The following is a 22,038-nucleotide window of genomic DNA, read 5'->3' on the forward strand; positions in this document are numbered from 1 at the left end:
TCAGGAATTATATTAAAGGAATGCATTTTGCTCGGAATTCCGAGTAAATTGCATTTTAAGAATCGTTCCTCTATTGGGGAAGAAGCTTTGGACATCTGTTTAGAAATGGAAAATGTCATGTCTAAGATTCCTTCCACTTGGAAGAAATTTCCTAGATCTGGTATGTTGCATTTCAGGAAGCAATAAGAATCACTGGATGCCTTTTTGTCTCTTAATCAGGAAAATTAGATTTTTTTAAATGTTGGTGTCTTTTTTTGTATTCTTAAACTAAACTTTTCTTTCCAAGTATTCTCTTTGTTGTCTTGGATTTATGTACAATGAAATTCTTGCCTAGTAATTGGAAAAAAACCCCTCGGTTCATAATATTACTAAATCTTCTTAATTCCCAAACTTTTTAAACCAAGGCTGTGCCGTACTCCAGGGATTATAAACGAAAGTATGAATTCTTCAGAAAGAAGATGAAAAAGCAGGTTGGTAATTCATGCAAAAATAATATAGTCGTGATTAAAAAAAAATTCTGTGGCATTCCTACTGATTCTATTAAAGGACTAGTATTCATGAATAACGCATAGGGAAAAAATGGAAATGAATAATAAATCAGTACAGAGTATTTTAAGCAGTAGAGATCTGGAGTTATTTTATATTAATAATTGTAGTATTTTTTTAAGCGCTTACTATGTGCCAGGCACTGTACTAAGCGCTGGGGTGGCTACAAGCAAATTGGTTTGGACACAGTCCCGGTCCCCTGTGGGTCTCCCAAGTCTCAATCTCCATTTTACAGATGAGGTAACTGAGGCCCAGAGAAATGGAGTGACTTGCCCGCGAGTGGCAGAGCCGGGCTTAGAACCCACGACCTTCTGACTCCCAGGCCCGCGCTCCATCCACTACGCCTTGCCGTTTCTCTATTTGGAGACACTGATATTGGAAAAATAGACAGTGGAGCTGTCATTTGGAAATAATTCTGAAGATAAAATGGTCCGATTCTGTATTTACCAGGCAAGGCAGTAATAGCCATCACAGGGGACTTAAAACAAAGATAAATCAAGGGGACTGTCCAGGAGAGCGGGAAAGCCCAGTGACTAGGCCAAGACGTCTTGGGCATCTGGGGCTTGGCTTATTTCCTTTCCCCAGTCTTCATAATTCCCACCTGCTGTGGCCCGAATTATTTCCAAATGACAGCTCCACTGTCTATTTTTCCACTATCAGTGTCTCCAAATAGAAAAGCGGCAAGGCGTAGTGGGTAGAGCACGGGCCTGGGAGTCAGAAGGTCGTGGGTTCTAAGCCCGGCTCCGCCACTCGACTATAATTGGACTGGTCCAATGGAAGAGGAGATACTAATTGAGAAAATGACTTGGGCCCTTCCGACCGGAAAGCTCAGATTCGTCGGGTGGGCTCCTCTCTTCTTGTGGGTGCACTCTTCCCTCCTTCTTGTAATAATAATAATGATGTTGGTATTTTTTTCAAGTGCTTACTATGTGCCGAGCACTGTTCTAAGCGCTGGGGTAGATACAGGGTAATCGGGTTGTCCCACGTGAGGCTCCCAGTTCTCATCCCCATTTTCCAGATGAGGTAACTGAGGCACCGAGAAGTGAAGTGATTTGCCCAAAGTCACCCAGCTGACAGGTGGCGAAACCGGGATTAGAACCCGTGACCTCTGACTCCTAAACCCGGGCTCTTTCCACTGAGCCCCGCTGCCTCTCGTGTTCTTGTAAGCACTTCCACACCTTCCTGCTTCACAGAAAGTGTCCACCCTGTTCACCAGGTGACAGGTGGCAGCCAGCAGTGGGAGATATTGAGGGTCCAAGGCCCCCCCCCCCCCCCCCCATTTTTTTTCCCTACAGAAGTAGGTGAGAGATGCCTTTTGGTTGCCCCAAGAGTATCTGTTCTTCACTCCATCCCATCCCATTCCTAGTTTACCCAAACAACTCCATCCCATCCCATTCCTCATTTACCCAAACAACTCCATCCCATTCCTCGTTTACCCAAACAACTCCATCCCATCCCATTCCTCGTTTACCTAAACAACTCCATCCCATCCCATTCCTCATTTACCCAAGCAACTCCATCCCATCCCATTCCTCGTTTACCCAAACAACTCCATCCCATCCCTCATTTACCCAAACACTCCACTGACCAAATGGGGTTTAGGAAGTCTGGTGAATTCACTCAGTCAATCAGTTGTATTTATTAAGTGCCTACTGTGTGCAGAGCACTGAACTAAGCGCTTGGAAGAGTACCACACAATAATGCAACAGACATATTCCCTACCCACAGGGAGCTTACGGTCTGGAGGGTTTAATCCATTAATCGCCATGCAGACTTTAGTAAATAAGAAACAAGGTGGTATATCTTCCCTGAATCCTTATTTGTAAACATATCAACCCTTTATTTTTTCCCATGTAAAAAGCCTTTAGCATGAAGCCAAGTATTCCAGCATCTCCATAGACTGTTTCCTAACCCTTTTTGCTGCAAAATATTATCATTAATTCTTTTGAGAGTTAACCACATTATTCAGAATGCTCCATCCTCAAATGATTCTTCTCTGGCTGGGGCAGGCAAAGAGAAAAGGAATGTTTTGGATAAATTTCAGAGCACGGAGAACTTTAAACTGACCCAGAAAATCGGAGCGGGGTATGTATTCCTTTAGTGTAACTCCGGAATTTCTGAAGAGTCAGGCTGTATCCACCGTGGAGGGGACACTGAGGATATTCAGGAGAGTGAGCTGTTATAGTTAGTACTTATGAAAGTACACGGCCAGTAATCCCCGCCAGAGCCAAAAATAGGGTGGGCAAGCGTACAACAATCCTCCCACAGGCCCTCCCACTGTACCCTAATCCCTGTCGGTGATACTTTGTCTAGCTGGCCATTTTATAGTTTCTCTTAGTCGCAGTATTGTAGTATTTTAGTGGGTGGCTTTCCCCTAATATACATAAGTTGGAGATCATAGTAGTGTTTCCCTTACCCCACATCCGGCGATAGGACGCGGTGAGTTAAAAAAAAAAACAAAAAACAACGAAAACTTGGAATATTAATCCCATTTTGCCCCCTGGTGTTCAAGATGTTTACATGCAATTCTTCTCCTTGGCCTTTTATTTCTTGCAGATTTCATGCCTGTTAAATAATAATAATAATATTAATGGTACTTGTTAAGCACCTACTATGTGCCAAGCACTGTTCTAAGCACCGGGGTAGATACAAGGTCATCAGGTCGCCCCACGTGGGGCTTACCGGATCCCCATTTTCCAGATGAGGAAACTGAGGCCCAGAGAAGTTAAGCGGCTTGCCCAAGGTCACACAGCAGACAGGTGGCGGAGACGGGATTGGAACCCACGTCCTCTGCCTCCTAAAACCGGGCTCTTGCCCCTAAGCCACGCCGCTTCTCTAATATTCCAGTACACAAGTGATAAGGATACTTGCGTTGGATCTCTCTGAAATATTCTCTACCATTTATTATGCATTTGAAGAGTAAAACTGGCCTTTCTCATTTAGGCGATTGAATTAATTATGAGTGTAGGTTTTTACATTCTGTACCCACTTGGAAATTGCTGAAAGCCACTGTCACATGAATATAACCGTTAATAGGACCGGTGGTGTATTCACAAAATCTCAGCACTCTCGGTAATGCATATGTATGTGGTGAGGCAGGTGGGGAGAGAACACTTGCGTACATACCTGTAATTTATATTAATGTCTGTCCCCCCCCCCCAGACTGGAATCCCGTTGTGGGCAGGGAATGGGTCTGTTTATTGTTGTACTCTCCCAAGCACTTAGTACAGTGCTCTGCACATAGTAAGCACTGAATAAATACGATTGACAGGGAGGGAGAGATGCAGAAGAGTGAAAGAGAGATTGTTTTTAATTATTATGGTATTAAGTGTTTGCACTGTGCTGAGTCCTACGATAAATACAGTCAGATCAGATATAGTCCCTGTCCCACCCAGGGATCACGGTCCAACATGTGTGGAGAATAAGTGTATCTCCATTTTACAGGAGAAGAAAATGAAACTCAGAGATTGACTCCCAAAGCAGGATAGAGGACTAGGGTTAACTTTAGGCCCGAGGTTAGGGGCTGGAGCAGACTGTGATCCCGTTGTTGGGTAGGGATTGTCTCTGTCGCCGAATTGTACTTTCCAAGCGCTTAGTTCAGTGCTCTGCACACAGGAAGCGCTCAGTAAATACGATTGAATGAATGAACTAGAGGCGTGACCCTCTGTAACCCACCTCTTGGTTTAAAATGGGCTCCACGAGGAGTCCCATAAAATCAGACAGCAGCCCAACTCCGCCTAAGTCGCACACGGCCCTAATGTCAATGGAGCCAACTATCCACATGAGAAAAGGTAGAGCCGTGCGATCTCTACTGAAGCTAGCCTAGTGACTTCACCCACTTTAGCTTTTTGGACAATTGGGAGGGGAGGCAATATGGATCGATAATTAACATTCGTCTACAATTTGCCTTTAGTTGATCTGAAGGCAATCTGTGTTCTCCACCCTAAGGTGGACATCGCTGGAGTGTCTAGCCCGCTCTGACAGACCAGATGGGATTTTCCTTTAGTTTTCTTCTTTAAGCCCCAGAAATAAACACACACACAGAGTGTTCCGTGAGTCAGGGAAAGAAGGGAGGAAAACAGGAAATTGCCAAAGAGAATTTTTCCCATATGCTTCCTTTGTCCAGCAACCACAGGGAGTACGTGGTTACCCTTAGATGCTGATGGGCATTGGTAGTCCGTGAGATGATGTTTCACTGTCAATAAAACAGACAAATGGTAAAAATTTGCAAGACTCACTTATCTCGTGCACCCTAAAATCCTAACGGTTAGCGACCCCGACTGTTGACACGTTTCAATGGTTACGAGCTCCGGTTCATAAATGCCTCAGAATTGGTTGCGATTTACTATCGTATTTGCTCTTAGGTTCGACAAAAATCATGGACTCTTATCTTTTGTTTCTCAGAGCGATATCCCAAACAGATTTGAAATGAAACTACGGCGCACAGCGATCCTTGAGGATTCTTATAGAAGAATTATAGCCGTCAAAAGAGCAGACTTCCTCAAAGCTAGACTGTGGATTGAATTTGATGGTGAAAAAGGATTAGATTATGGAGGAGTGGCAAGGGAATGGTTCTTCCTAATATCCAAGGAGATGTTTAACCCTTATTATGGGTTGTTTGAATATTCTGCCACGTAAGTGTTGTTGCTACGACATAATACAGGGAAAGACACCCTATGAGAAAATATTGTATATTTCGTAATCTCCAAACTGGTATTATTTTGACACAGCCTGTGGGTTTATTAATATAATATAGGGGTCCCAGCCATAAATTTCTGTGACCCCAGAATTTTAAAAGCCTTTATCCATTTGGAGTGATAGATTTGTCAATTTTACCCAGATATGCTAGTGACTGTTGAAACATTACGTTTAAACATTGTTTTCTTTCCAGGGATAATTACACCTTACAGATAAATCCAAATTCTGGCTTGTGCAATGAAGATCACCTCTCTTATTTCAAGTTTATAGGCCGGGTAGCTGGAATGGCAGTTTATCATGGCAAACTGTTAGACGGTGAGTATTCAGTGTAGTATAAGAAATAGAGTAAATTGAAAGAGCGCAAAGTGACTCAACTCTGTGTCACTAACTTACTTTAAATCCCTTCTGCTTTCAAAGGATTTTTCATTCGGCCGTTTTACAAGATGATGCTCCACAAACCAATAACACTTCACGATATGGAATCTGTGGTACGTCTATTTCAGTTAGAAATTTGAGTTTTTATTCGGAAATCGGATTTTGCCAACGGAGTGAATGAGAAGTGTGGGCTTTTGAAGGAGGCATACATTCAATTTTGAGGTTGTGTGAAGCAGAGATACAGTGAACCCTAAGTTATCTCCCTCTTCTCTAGCTCCCAACCACTTTATTCCTCCCAAGCCCACGTATTTGAGTTTTCACAACCTTCCACCTGGAGGAGATTCAAGCTCAATGGGAACAGGTGTCCCTTTACGTTCTGGCAGAAAATCACATTCTCCCCGGGTGTTTGTAATATGACTTTGTTTTCGAAACTCCCTCAGATCTCCACACACCAGAGACAGCCCAGTTTGAGTTGTGTTTTTGGAGTAGAAACGCTTGCTTATGAGAGAGGAAGGGAAAATGGTCAGAGTTCTACTTCTTTCTTCAGGGTTCTTCTCCTGAAGGGTACTTGTCCAAGGCACTTAGGGAACATAACTGGGAAACAGTTACAGTCCACACCTATTCCCCCTCCCCTGACCCCATTAATAATAATAATATCATGCTTGTTAAGTACTTACTATATGCCAAGCACTGTGCTAATCAGGTTGGACACAGACCCGGTCGTCCCACATGGGGCTCACATTCGTAATTTTACAGATGAGGTAACTGAAGCACCGAGAAGTCAAGTGACTTGCCCGAGGTCACACAGCAGATGTGTGGCCGAGCCGGAATTAGAACCCGTGACCTTCTGACTCCCAGACCCGGGGTCTGTCCACGTTCACCCACCCTGCTCTATTGGGCGGCGCCGGAGACAATTCTATTTCTTATCTAGACGCCCCCCCCCCTTCCCGCCCCGCAACCAGAAAAGAAGTCACAACAAGATCTTCCCCTCTCTGTTCCTTTAGGTCAGACGGCAGGACTAGGCTTTCTGTGTGAGGCTCTCCGAAAGGGACTTTTGAAGTGCAGGAGTTCCTCAGCCCAGAAGCAGTTTAGAGTTTCACTGACCCAATTTTCCAGAAAAGCCCTTGGACCAGAACTCCTCGGGTGCCTGCCAGAACTCTAGGCACCGCAGTGTGCCCGAGGATGTGGCTGGCAATTGTTATTGAAATAACTCTAAGAGTCATGTTTGTACGGCCCAAAAGCATCTGGAACCTAGCTCCCTCTTTTATTGGCTTCACTTTACCCTGCCCTTTCTCAGATCACAGCCCCAGTGTAAAATGAGGGGGAGCGGTGTTAGTCTTGCCAAGGAGAAATTTTGATTTCTGTCCCAGACCAATATTCATCTGGGGGATTGGGAACGAGTGAGGGAAAGAGGTCCCCTGTTTGGAGAGCCAGATGACAAATTACGGAAAATATTCTCTTAATTATCTGACTTTTGAGAAGGGCCCATGTATTTAATAATCCTAGTCTGCATACAGATGCCTGCTCGCCCCCAAGACTAAGCCAGAGCGGCTCATCTACAGGCGTGCCGGCTCCTCGTGGACCACTATGCGAGGATTTTGTTGTCCTGTGTGCGTTTCTGAACTGCCGTTGTCTGGCTCTCCCTGCAAGAACTCTCTACCTGAGGCAGCTCGAAGAAAGAGCCAGTTTATGGATCTGCCCGTGATCCCCAGCAAAGTTGTGTGCCTTGTCTCTGATCAATGAGGTCCTGTTTTCCCAGGGAAACAAAAAACACCCGCTAATGTTTTTTCAAAGGTGGGTAGAACCCTCTGAGGACCCAGGAGAGTCCAGGATGCCTCTGCTTTTCTTCATTCATTCATCCAGTTCATTCAGTCGTATTTATTGAGTGCTTACTGACAGTGCTTGGGAGAGAACAGAAGAACAGAAGCAGCGTGGCCCAAAGGATGGAGCAAGGGCCTGGGAGTCAGAAGGTCACGGGTTCTAGTCCTGGGTCCGCCACGTGTCTGCTGTGTGACCTCGGGCAAGTCACTTAACCTGCCTGGGCCTCCGTTACCTCATCTATAAAATAGGGATTAAGTCTGTGAGCCCCACGTGGGACAGGGACTGTGTCCCACCCAATTACTGTGTATCTACCCCAGTGCTTAGAACAGTCCCTGGTACAGAGTAAGCTTTTAACAAATACCATTGTCGTTATTATTATTGTTGATAATAATAGACACATTCCCTGCCTCCTTTTCTTCCTCAGTGTTCCTCACCAATCAATCAGAAGGATTTATTGCACACCCTCTGTGTGCTTGGGACTGTATAATAAAATTAGTGGACATGATCCCTGCCCTCAGGAAGCATACCGTCTAGTAGAGAAAATTGGCACTAAAATAAATTATAGGTAGGAAGAAAGAAGTTAAGAAGTTAAGTCTCTGTTCCCCGAGGGGTCCCACTGTCTTGTGGACATGGAGAAAACCTGGCTTTCCACGTTGTAATAATAATAATAATAATAATTGTAGAATTTTAAAAAATGGTATCTAAGTGCTTACCAGGTGCCGGGCACTGTACTGAGCACTGGGGTAGATACCAGATAGGTTGGACACGGTCCTTCTCCCACATAGGGCTCACAATCATAATCTCCATTTTACAGTTGAGAAAACTGAGACACAGAAAAGGAAAGTGACTTGCTGAAGGTCACACAGCAAGCCGGTGGCAGAGCTGAGACTAGAACCCATATCTCCTGCCTCTCAGTCCGGTACTCCTCTAACTAGACCGTGCTACTTTCCTATAGGTGGTTTCCACCTTGGCTCAGAAAGAGAGATGACTCCAGTGATTGTCTGGGGTAAAGCCAGAGTCCTTTGTCAGTACACTGAGTTCTCCTAAAATGTCAGGGTTGTGTTCCTAATGAACCCCACATCAAGGAAAACTTGGGCTCCGGTCACAGCCATGTGTTCTCTCCAGGCAGATGTGTGCTGTCGGCAGAACATTCCCTAGTTTCCTAGAATTCTATCCAAAACGCTTAGTTAAATCACAAGTTATGGAAGAATTGAGCGTCCCTTCACCCCCACCCTATTTGAGCTTGCCACTTACCCTCCTTGCTCAATATTAAAATTCAACCCTCATGGCTCTCTCTACTTGACAAACTGTACTACCCCAGAACTGATATTTAATAAACGGAGATAGGTTTAACTCCAGATTGAAAGATTGTGTGACTCAAATGTGTCTGTAGACTACAGAAGCAGCATGGCTTAGTGGATAGAGCATAGGCCTGTGAGTCAGTCATGGGTTATGATCCCAGCTCCGCCACTTGTCTGCTCTGTGACCTTGGGCAAGTCACTTTACTTCTCTGGGCCTCAGTTACCCCATCTGTAAAATGGGGATCGAGACTGTGAGCCCCACGTGGGACAGGGACTGTGTCCAACCCAATTTGCTTGTATCTGCCCCAGCGCTTAGTACAGTGCCTGGCACATAGTAAGTGCTTAACAGATACCAAAATTATTATTATTATCTACATCTATATGGCTTGAGGCAGGATCTTAAAATATGGAAACCCATGGCAGCCTGACTTTGGCTGGGAGCTGTAGTAGAGAGAAAGCGTGAGAATTCCTTGAGCAAGCATTAGAACCAGGCAGTCAGTCCCGGAGAGTATTTATGTCTGAACAGTGCTGTCTTCTACCACTGGATGAGAGGGTTTTAGGGAGGCCTAATGCTGCCAAAAGCCATGTGGCATAGTGGAACAGTGTAGCCTAGTGGAAAGTTCACGAGCCTGGGAGTCAAAGGACCTGGGTTCTAATTCCAGCTCTACCGCTTGCCTGCTGTGAGACCTTAGGCAAGTCACTTCTCTATGCCTCCGTTTCCTCATCTGTAAAACGGCGGTTCGATACCTCTTCTCCCTTCTACTTCTGTGAGCCCCATATGGAACAGGGTCTATGTCCGGCCTGATGAACTTGTATCTACCCCAGTGCTTAGAACGGTGCTTGACATATAGTACGTGCTTAACAATCTATTATTATTATTATTACTAGCCCTTCTGAAGGCCCCGTACTGCGTTGTTATCCTTTAGGAGAACAGTGACAACTCCAAGATACAGCTGTATTTGAGACACAGAAGCCTCTTTTAGACACAAAGTGCACAACGTATAGGTGAATCTAGTTTATGTGTGTATGGGTGAGAGAGAATCAAACGTGGTACGTTAAGGATCCATTTACCTTGAAACTAGGTGGGTACAAAGAGAGAAAAATGCAACAGTCCACCCACTTCACCCTTAATCTTCCAATCCTGATCCTGCTACGTAGAACAGCCTTTTTAGCAGGTGTCCTTTTCAGCTGTAGGCAAACTGTCTCTCTTTAAGGTGTCCTTAGTTGCAAAAGTTAATTTGAAATCATTTCTCATTTAGGACAGCGAATATTATAATTCATTACAATGGATAATTGAGAATGACCCAACTGAATTGGATCTCAGGTTTACAGTCGACGAAGAGCTTTTTGGACAGGTTAGTAAATATTAACTCAAATTGAATATGAAAATGTGAACTGAATATTTTTCGAGGCGTATGCTAAAGGTAATGATGACATTATCTCTCTCTATTGCTGTGTTGTACTTTCCCAAACGCTTAGGACAGTGCTCTGCACAAAGTAAGCGCTCAATAAATATGATTGAATGAATAAATGAATTATGATAATGGCATTTCAGCAGCCTGAAGCCTTCCCCTCTTCAAGGGGAAGGAAGGAGCGTCTCAGAATATATTTGAGGCTTCCTTGGCATTTAACCTCATGTCTATTTAGATCCCCATCCAAAATGGTCCAGAAACTTGGCTACAGTTGCTTCAGCTTTGAAAAGTTTTAAGCTTGAAATATCATTTTTGAAGTGGCTATTGAATATATTTTCCTCATTCGTCTTTAAAAGACCATTAAAATTGTGTTTCATTTGTAGACCCATCAACATGAATTAAAAGCTGATGGATCAGAAATAGTTGTCACCAATAAAAACAAAAAGGAATATATTCAGTAAGTATTTGATCCACTGTATTTTTGCGATAAATGCCCTGTTTTAAATACCCAAGGTTTATCCTCTTTTTCTTTCCTCAAGTATGGGATTCTTAGACTCCTTATCCCAATCTATACTCGCCCTCTGTTTCATCCTTTCGGACTTGCGGCGTAAATAAACCCGCTATCATTTGCTCAGTTTTCTGATTCATTTTCTCATCCCACCACAGTCTGCTCAAACCCTGCAAGGGAAGTCTTTCAACTATTTCGTTTCTCTTTGGGTGCACTTAGTTGTGATCTGCTTCTTCAGTGTTGCTTCGCTTCCTCTCTTCGTGAAGTTCCTCATGGAACTGCAGAGGAACTCGAGAGATCCTCTTGTCCAACCTTCTGCCTCCAGTCAGGTCATAAGTTTTTGAGCTTCTTGAGGTCAGGAACCGAGTCTCTTCTATTGAGATCTCTTTACACCGTAGACTCTCAGTAAGTAGTACTGAATAAATGAATGCCTAAACCATCTAAGACTGTTAACATTGCTTTTAAATTTCCCACGTGCAGAGATCGTGGAACAGGCTTCGTCGATACCCTGTTCAATATTCAGTATTTAATCCTCTCTAAAGAAGTTCTTACCCCTAACTAAACACTCTGAAGCTGCAATTTAATCCCATTTCTTCTGGATCTGTTCTGTTCGTAATAGACCCCAGTCAGTAATCTTGATAGAACCCTTTACAATTCTAAAGGACTCAGATATGTTTTGGATGAAGAGAGCAGTGCATAACGGGGGGACTTGGAGTGGAAAACTATTATAGAGATCTAAGTTGATTCATCCCTAATAGTGAAGATGATCAGGAAAGCATCTATATCATGGCTCCTCCAAACACTCTGGACTATTGGCAGAGATTAAATACTACCTTAGATAGGCCCTTGATCTGCCCCAGTAATAATGATACTTATGTTTTTAAACTCACCCCTTAGCTTTCCCTTTCTAGACTAGACAATTCATTTCCTTTGAGTTTTCTTCCCAGCTTCTTGTTTTCCATCCCTCTAATCATTTTTGGTGCTCTTCTGCTCCCTCGGTTTCATTATATCTTTCCTCAAATGAGGAGACTAAAACTGGCCGTACTTCTCCGATAAGATGACGGCCAATATTGAGTAAAGCAGAAGAATGAGCTGAGTATCATCTTCTTGTCAGCACGTGCGGAACTCCATTGGCTTTTTTCAATCCAGCAGGACTTTGGTCTCTCAATTCAGTTTTCGGGCCACAGTCATGCAGAGTCTGTTTTCTGCTACTGCTCTGACCTATTTTCCTACTGCTTTTGAAGTCAGTGCAAGGAAGCATACACGTATGCTGCTAATTTCATTAAGCATATTCTTTTCTCCACCCTGTAAATTTTTTTTATTTTTTATTTTAGTCTTGTCATCCAGTGGCGATTTGTGAATCGAGTCCAGAAGCAAATGGCTGCTTTTAAGGAGGTATTAATTTATCTGTCATTTGCCCTTTTAAAATTTCCAAATGCATTTTAGTTTTTAGACATTTTGGTGCTGATTTATAGCAGCGAGAGGAAAGTAATATGCTTCCTTTTGAGAGATGCTTTATCTTTTCAGGAACTAGAACAGTGTTTTAACTTTTCAGTTGTTGTTTAAGAGGAACATTTAGATTTATCTTACCCTTCGCTACGATCAGACGCTCCATTAAGTGAAAAACCAAAATGGAGAAAAAAGCAACACTTAGAGGTGACAAAAAAAAAATTGAAATAATAAGTACCTACTGTAAAAGATGCCAGCCTGGGTTCTAAAATAACCAAGTGAATAAACAGCCCACAGCCCTCGCCCCCGGAAGCCATGATGGGGGAGTGGATCCAGAGCAGGGCAGCCTCAAGGAGCCACCCAGCTAGGCCTGATGAACCTAAGGGAAGCTAGTTCCAATCTACAAAAGAACTGGACACTGAGAACAGTGCTTGACACATAGTAAGTGTGAGAAGCTTACTATGAGAAGCAGCGTGGCTCAGTGGAAACAGCACGGGCTTTGGAGTCAGAGGTCATGGGTTCGAATCCCACTCTGCCACTTGTCAGCTGTGTGACTGTGGGCAAGTCACTTCACTTCTCTGGGCCTCAGTTACCTCATCTGTAAAATGGGGATTAAGACTGTGAGCCCCACATGGGACAAGCTGATTCCCTTGTGTCTACCCCAGCGCTTAGAACAGTGCTCTGCACATAGTAAGCGCTTAACAAACACCAACATTATTATTATTATTATTATTGTTAAGCACTTAACAAATGCCATCATTATTATCAGAACTCCTGGGTCCCAGCGTGTGGTGGACCTAAACATGACCTTCCAGATGTTGTCCAGACCAGAATAAATACAAGACCATTGATTCATTCAGTTGTATTTGAGTGCTTACTGTGTGCAGAGCACTGTTCTAAGCGCTGGGGAGAGTACAGAATATCAGACAGACACATTCCCTGCCCACAGATATCCCGGGCTGTCCTGGGCCAGACCAGACCCCCCGGTCTACCTTCGTTTCTGCCCACAGCTCACAAACACAGCCTCCTTTCCCCCAGCCTGTGCCCGACCAAGGGAAGCCGAGGCTTCTCCTTCACCTTCAGGAACTGAAATAAGCTAGGGTTTGCCAGAATAGTGTTCTGTGACTTGTTCTGCCATACCCTACCAGTTTTACGCTCCAGTGAAGGCACCAGAAATTTCAAATGGACCCTCGGGATCAAATTAAGTGAATGCATCTCAAATGAAAGCAGTTACTCCCTCCCCACCAGATCGTAGACTAGTGAGCTCTAGACTGTAAGCTTGTTGTGGTTAGGGGACGTGTCTGCCAATTCTGTTTTATTGTACTCTCCCAAGCACTTACTACAGTGTTCTGCATGCAGTAATAAATACCACTGATTGATTTTCACCCGTGTGAATAGGCCCTTGCTTCTAACTAGTTCAGGGCTCAACCATCCTTGGAATATTGTCCCTGAGACTCTGCAGACATTGAGGAGGGGACTCTGCCTTCCTGAAGTTTGGGAGGGGGCAAGGCAGAGCTGGGGGTTGGGGAGAGCAGCATAATGGCACTGCCTTGGAGGGATAGCTGTCTCTTCGCCACCCCCCACTCCCCCAGACCTTCCATTCCCACCTGGGACAATGTTCAGCCGGTCACTGATCCGGAGGTGCTGATTTATCTCTGGGTTTTCTCACCTTCTTTTGAAAGAAAGTCAACAGAACAAGATTAGAACTTCGCTTCCCCCTCACCTTAAGAGAAAAAGAGCGTATGGAGAAGAGGTCAGATAATTAAAGGGGGTTAATAAGTACATAGATGGATCTACAACCCATTGGTTTTTAATTTTTAAAAATTGATTAAATTTGGGGTTAGGTTATCAGTGAGCCAGGGGTATTTTATTTATTTTGGGATGGGTCCCTACTCATGAAATGCGGATCGGGTCAGAGGGTGTGTGAACACTTAGAAAATGAGGTTTGGGTTAAAACTGCATTTGGATTCACTTCCTTTTTTTCCACCCCTCCCTGAGCTCCACAGTGCTTACCTACAAATCTGTGTTGTATTTATATTAATGTCTGTCTCACCTTCTAGACTGAGCCTATTGTAGGAAGGGAAAGTATCCCAACTCTGTTTTATTGTACTCTTCCTAGTGCTTAGTAAAGTGCTCTGCACACAGTAAGCATTCAATAAATGTAACTGATTGAAATATGCCAGGTCTTTATCTCACGGAAGGGGTACATTTAAAGAGTTCCTCTGAGCCCACTGTCAGGAATTTTCATCCGATGCACTTGACAGTGAGGTGCAGTGTTGTGCCAGAAGAACCTTTAAAGAAAGATGATTCTTTCTGCCATATTTAGAGCAGATAAGAGTCGGAATTGGAGGATTTGAGGATGCCTGGATGCGGGGGTTGAATGAGAGTCGGAATCACTATCAATGATTATTTGACTTGTATAGCTCACTCTCCTCCAAAAAAGTCAAGATGCTTTTGAAGGTTCCCGGCGGATTTTAGCAGTTAAAAAGAGGAAGGGAGGAATAAGAGGAGAACAATGGGAAGTGGAAAATGAGAAATGGTTGTAGGGATGGAGGGGAAAGAAGGGCAAAAGTGCCTTCAGTTTGCAACAGGCCAATAACTAGAGCGATCAAAGCACATCTCTGCCCTGGTGAGGAAATTGGCATCAGGGTTATTCTGGACTTGGAAAATCAAGGTGCCTATACAACAGGGAAAACCAGGACTGAGGGATCATTAGCACTTGAATAGATTCTGGGTTTTACATCCTAGAGACTTAGGGTTGTCCGTGCCCACCAGGAAAGAGTGGTACTGTTTGAGCTCTCCACCTATTTGGTGGCATAATGACTACGCATTCTCTAACTTGTGTTTTCTCGACTTCTTATTTGCTAGGGTTTTTTTGAGCTTATACCCCAAGACCTCATCAAAATTTTTGATGAAAATGAACTGGAGGTAGGACTCTTTTGTTATCTTTAAACAAAAGTTCTGGCTGTATTTTCATCTCGGTTTCTAGTTTTGTATTTCTCATTTTTGTAGTTACTCATGTGTGGGCTGGGAGATGTAGACGTGAATGACTGGAGGGAACATACCAAATATAAAAACGGCTACAATGTCAATCATCAAGTTATACAGTGGTTTTGGAAGGTAAGCAAACAAAAGGTCTGATTTCTCGAAAAATACATTAAAAAATCCCCCCACCACCACCCGATCCCTGAAAGGTTGGATAATAAGGAATGTAGGGCAAGCCTAACATCCAACTTGCCACATCTTTCCACGTAGACAACTGTACAGCCTAAAAAGCCGGGAGAGGCTCACTGAGGCTGATGCCTGCGGGACTCTGAGGCGTTAAACTTTTTCATTTGAGATGTGGGAATCTGGCTGCTTTTTAGTAAAGTCCACAGACTTTGGAGAACGAAGGGGCCAAATCTGGGAGAAAAGCGTTAGCTGCCTTAGGTTCTTCCCCAGACAGAGTTTCCTCCAGAAAATTGAGACTCAGTTAAAAAAAAAAAAAAAAGAATACCATCATCCCTAAGCCATAATTTTTGTAGATATGTCTGAATTTCCTGGGAAACGTAGAAAAATTTATGCATGACCATTTTGGAAAGCTCTAATGGTTTTGTGTTTGATGTGTTTTTGACTGATTTTTGTATAACGTGTTTTTTTAATCTGAAAAGGCCGTGTTAATGATGGATTCCGAAAAACGAATACGACTCCTCCAGTTTGTCACCGGCACATCCCGGGTGCCTATGAACGGATTTGCTGAACTCTATGGTAAATAGAGTTTCATTTTATTCATTTTGTTTCATTTTACAAGACCTGCAGAAAAGGTTACTCTTTAACTTTGTCAGTGCTGAGCATCCTTTCTGAGAGTTTCAGATTTGAGTTGCTTGAATTAGTCCTCAAACCTGAACGTAAAAGCTGAATTCCCACAGTGCGTTTGGTATTTCATTTGGTGGAACGTAAATCCTTCCAAACACATTCGGGTAGGTGAGGTCAGAGCAACTTGGGTTGTTCTGCTCCATTTTGCTTGGAAATCAAAGAAGAAATGATGGGAACGTCAGTATTTAACCACCACGTCCAAGTATTCATTCTATAGGCTGCTGGGATGACAGCGTGCCTAAAATAGGTTGTCAGGAAATAAGAACAGATTTGAATGAAAATTATTCATTCATTGATTCAATCGTATTTATGGAGAGCTTATTATGGGATTAGACTGTAAGCCAGTCAAAGGGCAGGGACTGTCTCTATCTGTTACCGATTTGTCCATTCCAAGCATTTAGTACAGTGCTCTGCACATAGTAAGCGCTCAATGAATGCTATTGAATGAAGGAATGCGCGGAGCACTGTAGTAAGCAGTTGGGAGAGGCATTGATTAGGCCCTTACTATCTATTTCTCTCTGGATTCCGCCACATATCTGCTGTGGGACCTTGGGCAAGTCACTTCGCTTCTCTGGGCCTCAGTTACCTCATCTGTAAAATGGGGATTAAGAGTGTGAGCCCTCCGTGGGACGGGGACTGGGTCCAACCTAACTTGTATCTACCCCAGCGCTTAGAACAGTGCTCGGCACATAGTAAGCGCCTAACAAATACCATAATTATTATTAATGGGGCTGATACAGGGTTCTGAGGCTAAACACAGCCTCCGTCCTCGACGGGGCTCATCACAGTCTATTTTAAAGAAGAGGAATCTGAGGCCCAGAGAAGTCGCGACTTGCCCAGCATCACACAGTAGGCCAGGGACAGAGCTGGGACTTCAAACTCCCAGCCCCATCAGGCCAGACCGCCTCCACAACGAAACTGAAAAGGAGAAGCAGCGTGGCTCAGTGGAAAGAGCACGGACTTGGGAGTCAGAGGTCATGAGTTCAAATCCCAGCTCTGCCACTTGTCAGCTTGTGACTGTGGGCAAGTCACTTCTCTGTGCCTCAGTTACCTCATCTGTCAAATGGGGATTAACTGTGAGCCTCACGTGGGACAACCTGATTCCCCTGTGTCTACCCCAGCGCTTAGAACAGTGCTCTGCACATAGTAAGCGCTTAACAAGTACCAAATTATTATTATTATTCCTCACAGGTTCCAACGGACCCCAATTTTTTACAGTTGAACAGTGGGGGAGCCCGGATAAACTGCCTCGGGCTCACACCTGGTAAGTACCCAGGCACCCGTCCCCTGTTCTTTGACTCGCTGGTCCCACACTGCCGTTATTAGAATTTTCCCGTTTTTTTTTTTTCCCTTCCAGCTTTAATCGCTTGGACTTGCCTCCCTACGAATCATTTGAAGATTTATGGGATAAACTTCACGTAGCAATCGAAAACACTCAGGGCTTTGACGGAGTTGATTAGGTGACCGCTGATGGAGCTGATTTGGTCTGAGCGCTGCCATGTCACAGAGCGTTTACAAAATCCGAGTCATTCTCCCGGGAAGGACTGCTGCAGTCATTTCAGTCGACCGTCTAGTCTTCCTTAAGTACCGAAGATTTTTATATGAGGACATCAAGAAAACAGTTGTTCAAACAAAGACCGAATTTTTTTTTACAATGAACGAAATCACCTTTTTGGGTAACATGTTGCCACTTACCAAGAATTCTTAATTTTATCTTTTTAATTACAGCAAGTACAGTATTTAAAGTCCCTTTCTGCTTAAAATAATGAATTTTTTCAACAATTACCTCTGTGTCAGTATTTGCCAGACAGTTCTACAGTAAACTACTGAAATTATAACTGTGAAAACATTTGTAAAATGTCAAATATGAAAAATGGAATTATTTTCAAGAAGAATAACTGAAGAGAATAACTGAACTGAAGAGATAACCTAGAGAATATTCAATATAATGCAATATCTTATTCACTGCTGCTTGATGATGCTATTTATTATAATGGATCTGCCCAATGCACCTTACTACTCAACATATTTGGAAAACATTGGAAAGTATTATATGTATTTTTTGTATTCAACTAGTTTGCTTGTAGAATTGTGATTTATTCGATTTATGGGATTTTTATTTTTAGGGAATTCTGTTTGTAACATATGTTAAACATTTTTGCAGAACAGTTTTCTAAGATTTAAAGTGGAAATGGGTGAAATATATAAAATCCTCCTCTTTGCATTTACCCGTTTGCTTCACTTGGGGATTCCTCTCCTTTGTATAATTTTATAATCATGGTTAAGATTGGAAAATCCACACTTTTCAAAACTAAGAGCAAAAAGTCTAACGAAGCAGAGTCTTTATGAACCACAGAGCATCCAGGTGAAAATGTCTAGTGCTTTGCCTTTATATTCCTTCTAGCAGTGTTGCACAGCGATGCAGTAAATTCATGTTTACAGGGTTTCTTATGTTTACAGGTTCAGCTGATTTCTAAAGTTGCATTTTCCATTTTTATTCACTCTAGCCTAGATACCAAATAAATCTTAAAAATCCAATACTATATAACCAAAGTCATAGCCAATAATGTGCAGTTGATAGATTAGATTGCTTTTTACATTGATGTTGCCTGTGTTTGTTTTTTTTGTGTGTGTGATTTCTGTTTAGTAGAAAATGTTGCTGTTTGGTGTGAAAGAGACAAACCCTTCGGGCAGTCCTATTTGAAATCATCATGGTCTGTATTCAAATTATGTTCTGGGAATTAGGCTGAGCAAATGTGGATTTGGGAAAAAGCAAAGTTTATATAGTACTCAACTGATTTCTTGGAGCTTTTCTAGCCACATATTTTAAGAAATTAAATCCCATAATTTTGGCCTCCCAATTCCTCTGCAGTTATACATTTTGCAATGCCGAAGTTCTCACATTACTAGGATGCCATATAAATTGTATTACAGTGTAATGGGTCTTAACTTGGATTTTAAATAGCCTTTGTTCTTTGAATAAGTCTGTAATGCTGAAGTATTTCATGTAAATAGTACCAAGATATTTATACAGACAATACAATTCTGATTATCTATGTGCCATTTTGACATAAGCTTTGTAAAAAAGAAAAAACCCTTGGAATTATGGCAAATCTGTATAAAATTGAGTGTAGCACAGTTTGTTGCATACTTTAAAGAAGAATAAAATTTTCACCATTTTTTTAAATCCCGAAGCCATGAATAAAGATTTATTCTAATAACGAAATTGTGGTTCATATTTGATTAAGAGAATATGGAAGCTAAGATTTGGAGATATCTGCTAGATGGCAAGGATCCTGTCCTATTCAGGCACACTCTTCCTAGCGTGGTACAACACTCTGCACAGTTTGAGTGCTCCATGATTACCATTTGTTGATTGAAGAAAGCTGAGGTGTGGGAGGGTGGTGTGTCCGTAGACGGCCCTTGGTTTCAGAGGACAGTAAAAAGATGGATAATGATGTATCACCTATGCCGACTAAAAACCCTGACGCCCAACACCGCACATCCAGCAAAATCCCCGCAAAGCCCTGGGGAGGTTCAGGAGAGGGGGAAGAGTCTCTGGAGCCAAGAGAAGCTAGAACCAGGCAGTGCAGGAGATCGTCTGCTAGTTAATCTCCATGGACTTCATCTCTTACGAAGATGCTGAAAGAACGCTAAATACCTCCCTCTCCCGAGGACCCAGGCATCCAATACTGCACTGAGTTAAAAGATCGAGGGTGTGAACATCAGGCTGCTTGTGCCACTCAAGATCGTGCCCGCAGAATGATGGACAGTGGATGGTGGAGTGGCCCGTCGTAAATGACAGGTAAGCCTCATTCCAGTCATGAAAACGAACCTTCACATCCACGAACCCTTGCTCTCCCCATCTTCGAGGAACTTCTGGAATCGTCTCCTCCCAGAAGCCTTCCCCGATTACACTCTCATCTCTCCATCCCATTCCCTCCTCCCCTCACTCCACTGCCACTTTAGTACTTCCATGTCACCCAAGCCTTGGGTATTCACACACATGTATATACACCCACACATCTCTCTACTCTGTTGCTGTACCCTACTTGTAATTTATGTGTGTCTTGTTCTGAAGCCCGATGCTCTCCGGTCAATTCATTTCATTTATTTTCTGAGCAATTGACTGTGCAATCGTGAGCATCCTGGGGTAAAAAAAAATTTCACATGGAACATAGGTCCTTTACGCATTCGGTCGCTTTCTGACTGCCGTGGCTCAGTGGAAAGAGCACGGGCTTTGGAGTCAGAGGTCATGGGTTCGAACCCCGGCTCGGCCACTTGTCAGCTGTGGGACTTTGGGCAAGTCACTTAGCTTCTCGGTGCCTCAGTTACCTCATCTGTAAAATGAGGATTAAGACTGTGAGCCCCACGTGGGGCAACCTGATTCCCCTGTGTCTACCCCAGCGCTTAGAACAGTGCTCGGCACATAGTAAGCGCTTAACAAATACCAACATTAATTCCGATGGCCGGTTTGGGGAAACTTGGGGTTTTGTTTTATCTTTCAGAAATCCTTATGAATCGGTTTTGCATTGACTCTGCAACTTCTGTTGTCTTTCTCTTTAAAATATATTCTCTGTGAAGGCAGTGCCCAACCATACAGAATGGTACAGTTGCCTACACTTGTACAGTCTGAAATTTGAAGATTGGGAATTCTGACACAACCTGTGAGAGACACACACACACACATCTCTCTACTCTGTTGCTGTACCCTACCTGAAATTTATCTGTCTTGTTCTGAAGCCCAATGCTTTCCAGTCAATTCATTTCACTTATTTTCTGAGCAATTTTGACTGTGCAATTGTGAGCATCCTGGGGTAAAAAAAATTTCACATGGAACATAGGTCCTTTATGCATTCGGTCGCTTTCTGACTGCCAATTCCGATGGCCGGTTTGGGGAAACTTGGGGTTTGGTTTTGTCTTTCAAAAATCCTTATGAATCAGTTTTGCATTGACTCTGCAACTTCTGTTGTCTTTCTCTTTAAAATATATTCTCTGTGAAGGCAGTGCCCAACCATACAGTTGCCTACACTTGTACAGTCTGAAATTTGAAGATTGGGAATTCTGACACAACTTGTGAGAGAAACAATATAAACTGTACCATGAGAGAAACAGTGTGGTCTAGTGGATAGAGCATGGACCAGGGAGTGAGAAGGACCTGAATTCTCACCCCAGCTTTGCCACTTTTACTGTGTGACCTAGGGCAAGTCACTAAACTTCTCTACCTCAGTTCTCTCATGTAAAATGGGGATTAAGACTGAGAACCCATGTGGGACATGGAGTGGATCCAACCTGATCAGCTTGTAATAATAATGTTAATAATGTTGGTATTTGTTAAGCGCTTACTATATGCCGAGCACTGTTCTAAGCGCTGGGGTAGACACAGGGGAATCAGGTTGTCCCATGTGGGGCTCACAGTCTTAATCCCCATTTTACAGATGAGGTAACTGAGGCACAGAGAAGTTAAGTGACTTGCCCAAAGTCACCCAGCTGACAAGTGGCCAAGCCGGGATTCGAACCCATGAACTCTGACTCCAAAGCCCGTGCTCTTTCCACTGAGCCACGCTGCTTCTCAGCTTGTATCTGTCCCCACCCTTAATACAGGGCCCGGCAATTAGTAAGTGCCTAACAAATGCCATTTATTTTAAAAAAAGGTCAGAACACTTTTTTCACTTTCACACCAAGGATAGATCCAGAAAGCATTGTTAAAGAGCGAGACCTGACAAGAAATAATCTTTCCATTACTCCTTGCAGAGGGAGGACTGAAAAGTCCAAATACAAATGGTCTTAACAGCACTTAAAATATATCTCCAAACATCCTTGTATGGAAGATCATGGATCAAAGACTTTTCTATCCCAAGAATAACTGCCTCTTCCATAAGAATGCAGTGCAGGAGATCATCTGGAAGCTAAAATCATTTTCTTCTTTAGTTTTCTGAAAGATTTGATTTTCAAAAGAAGTTAAGTGGAGATCACCCATCCACAGGCCCCTTTAGAATATACGGATTGCATGCGTTATAATAATGTTGGTACTGGTTAAGCGCTTACTATGTGCAGAGCACTGGGGTAGATA

At 43.2% G+C, this 22,038-nt stretch overlaps 1 protein-coding gene across 5 annotated transcripts in view; it reads left to right on the forward strand.

The window, feature by feature from the left end:
• Positions 1 to 19,191, forward strand: part of NEDD4 (NEDD4 E3 ubiquitin protein ligase) — a 118,701-nt gene extending 99,510 nt beyond the window's left edge. For 4 of the 5 annotated variants that reach the window (XM_029070543.2, XM_029070542.2, XM_007669246.3 and 1 more), the window contains 12 exons: positions 405 to 470; positions 4,951 to 5,180; positions 5,438 to 5,559; positions 5,662 to 5,732; positions 10,001 to 10,096; positions 10,537 to 10,610; positions 11,996 to 12,056; positions 14,979 to 15,038; positions 15,123 to 15,230; positions 15,761 to 15,857; positions 17,157 to 17,229; positions 17,323 to 19,191. In XM_029070543.2, coding sequence (XP_028926376.1) covers positions 405 to 470; positions 4,951 to 5,180; positions 5,438 to 5,559; positions 5,662 to 5,732; positions 10,001 to 10,096; positions 10,537 to 10,610; positions 11,996 to 12,056; positions 14,979 to 15,038; positions 15,123 to 15,230; positions 15,761 to 15,857; positions 17,157 to 17,229; positions 17,323 to 17,425 — 1,161 coding nt within the window. In that variant the 3' untranslated portion in view covers positions 17,426 to 19,191. The remainder of the gene's footprint in view (positions 1 to 404; positions 471 to 4,950; positions 5,181 to 5,437; positions 5,560 to 5,661; positions 5,733 to 10,000; positions 10,097 to 10,536; positions 10,611 to 11,995; positions 12,057 to 14,978; positions 15,039 to 15,122; positions 15,231 to 15,760; positions 15,858 to 17,156; positions 17,230 to 17,322) is intronic. The other variant, XM_029070541.2, reaches the window with a different exon arrangement.
• The last annotated feature ends 2,847 nt before the right edge of the window (positions 19,192 to 22,038 follow it).

The sequence above is a fragment of the Ornithorhynchus anatinus genome, chromosome 8 (genome assembly GCF_004115215.2).
Source record: "Ornithorhynchus anatinus isolate Pmale09 chromosome 8, mOrnAna1.pri.v4, whole genome shotgun sequence".
Taxonomy (NCBI): domain Eukaryota; kingdom Metazoa; phylum Chordata; class Mammalia; order Monotremata; family Ornithorhynchidae; genus Ornithorhynchus; species Ornithorhynchus anatinus.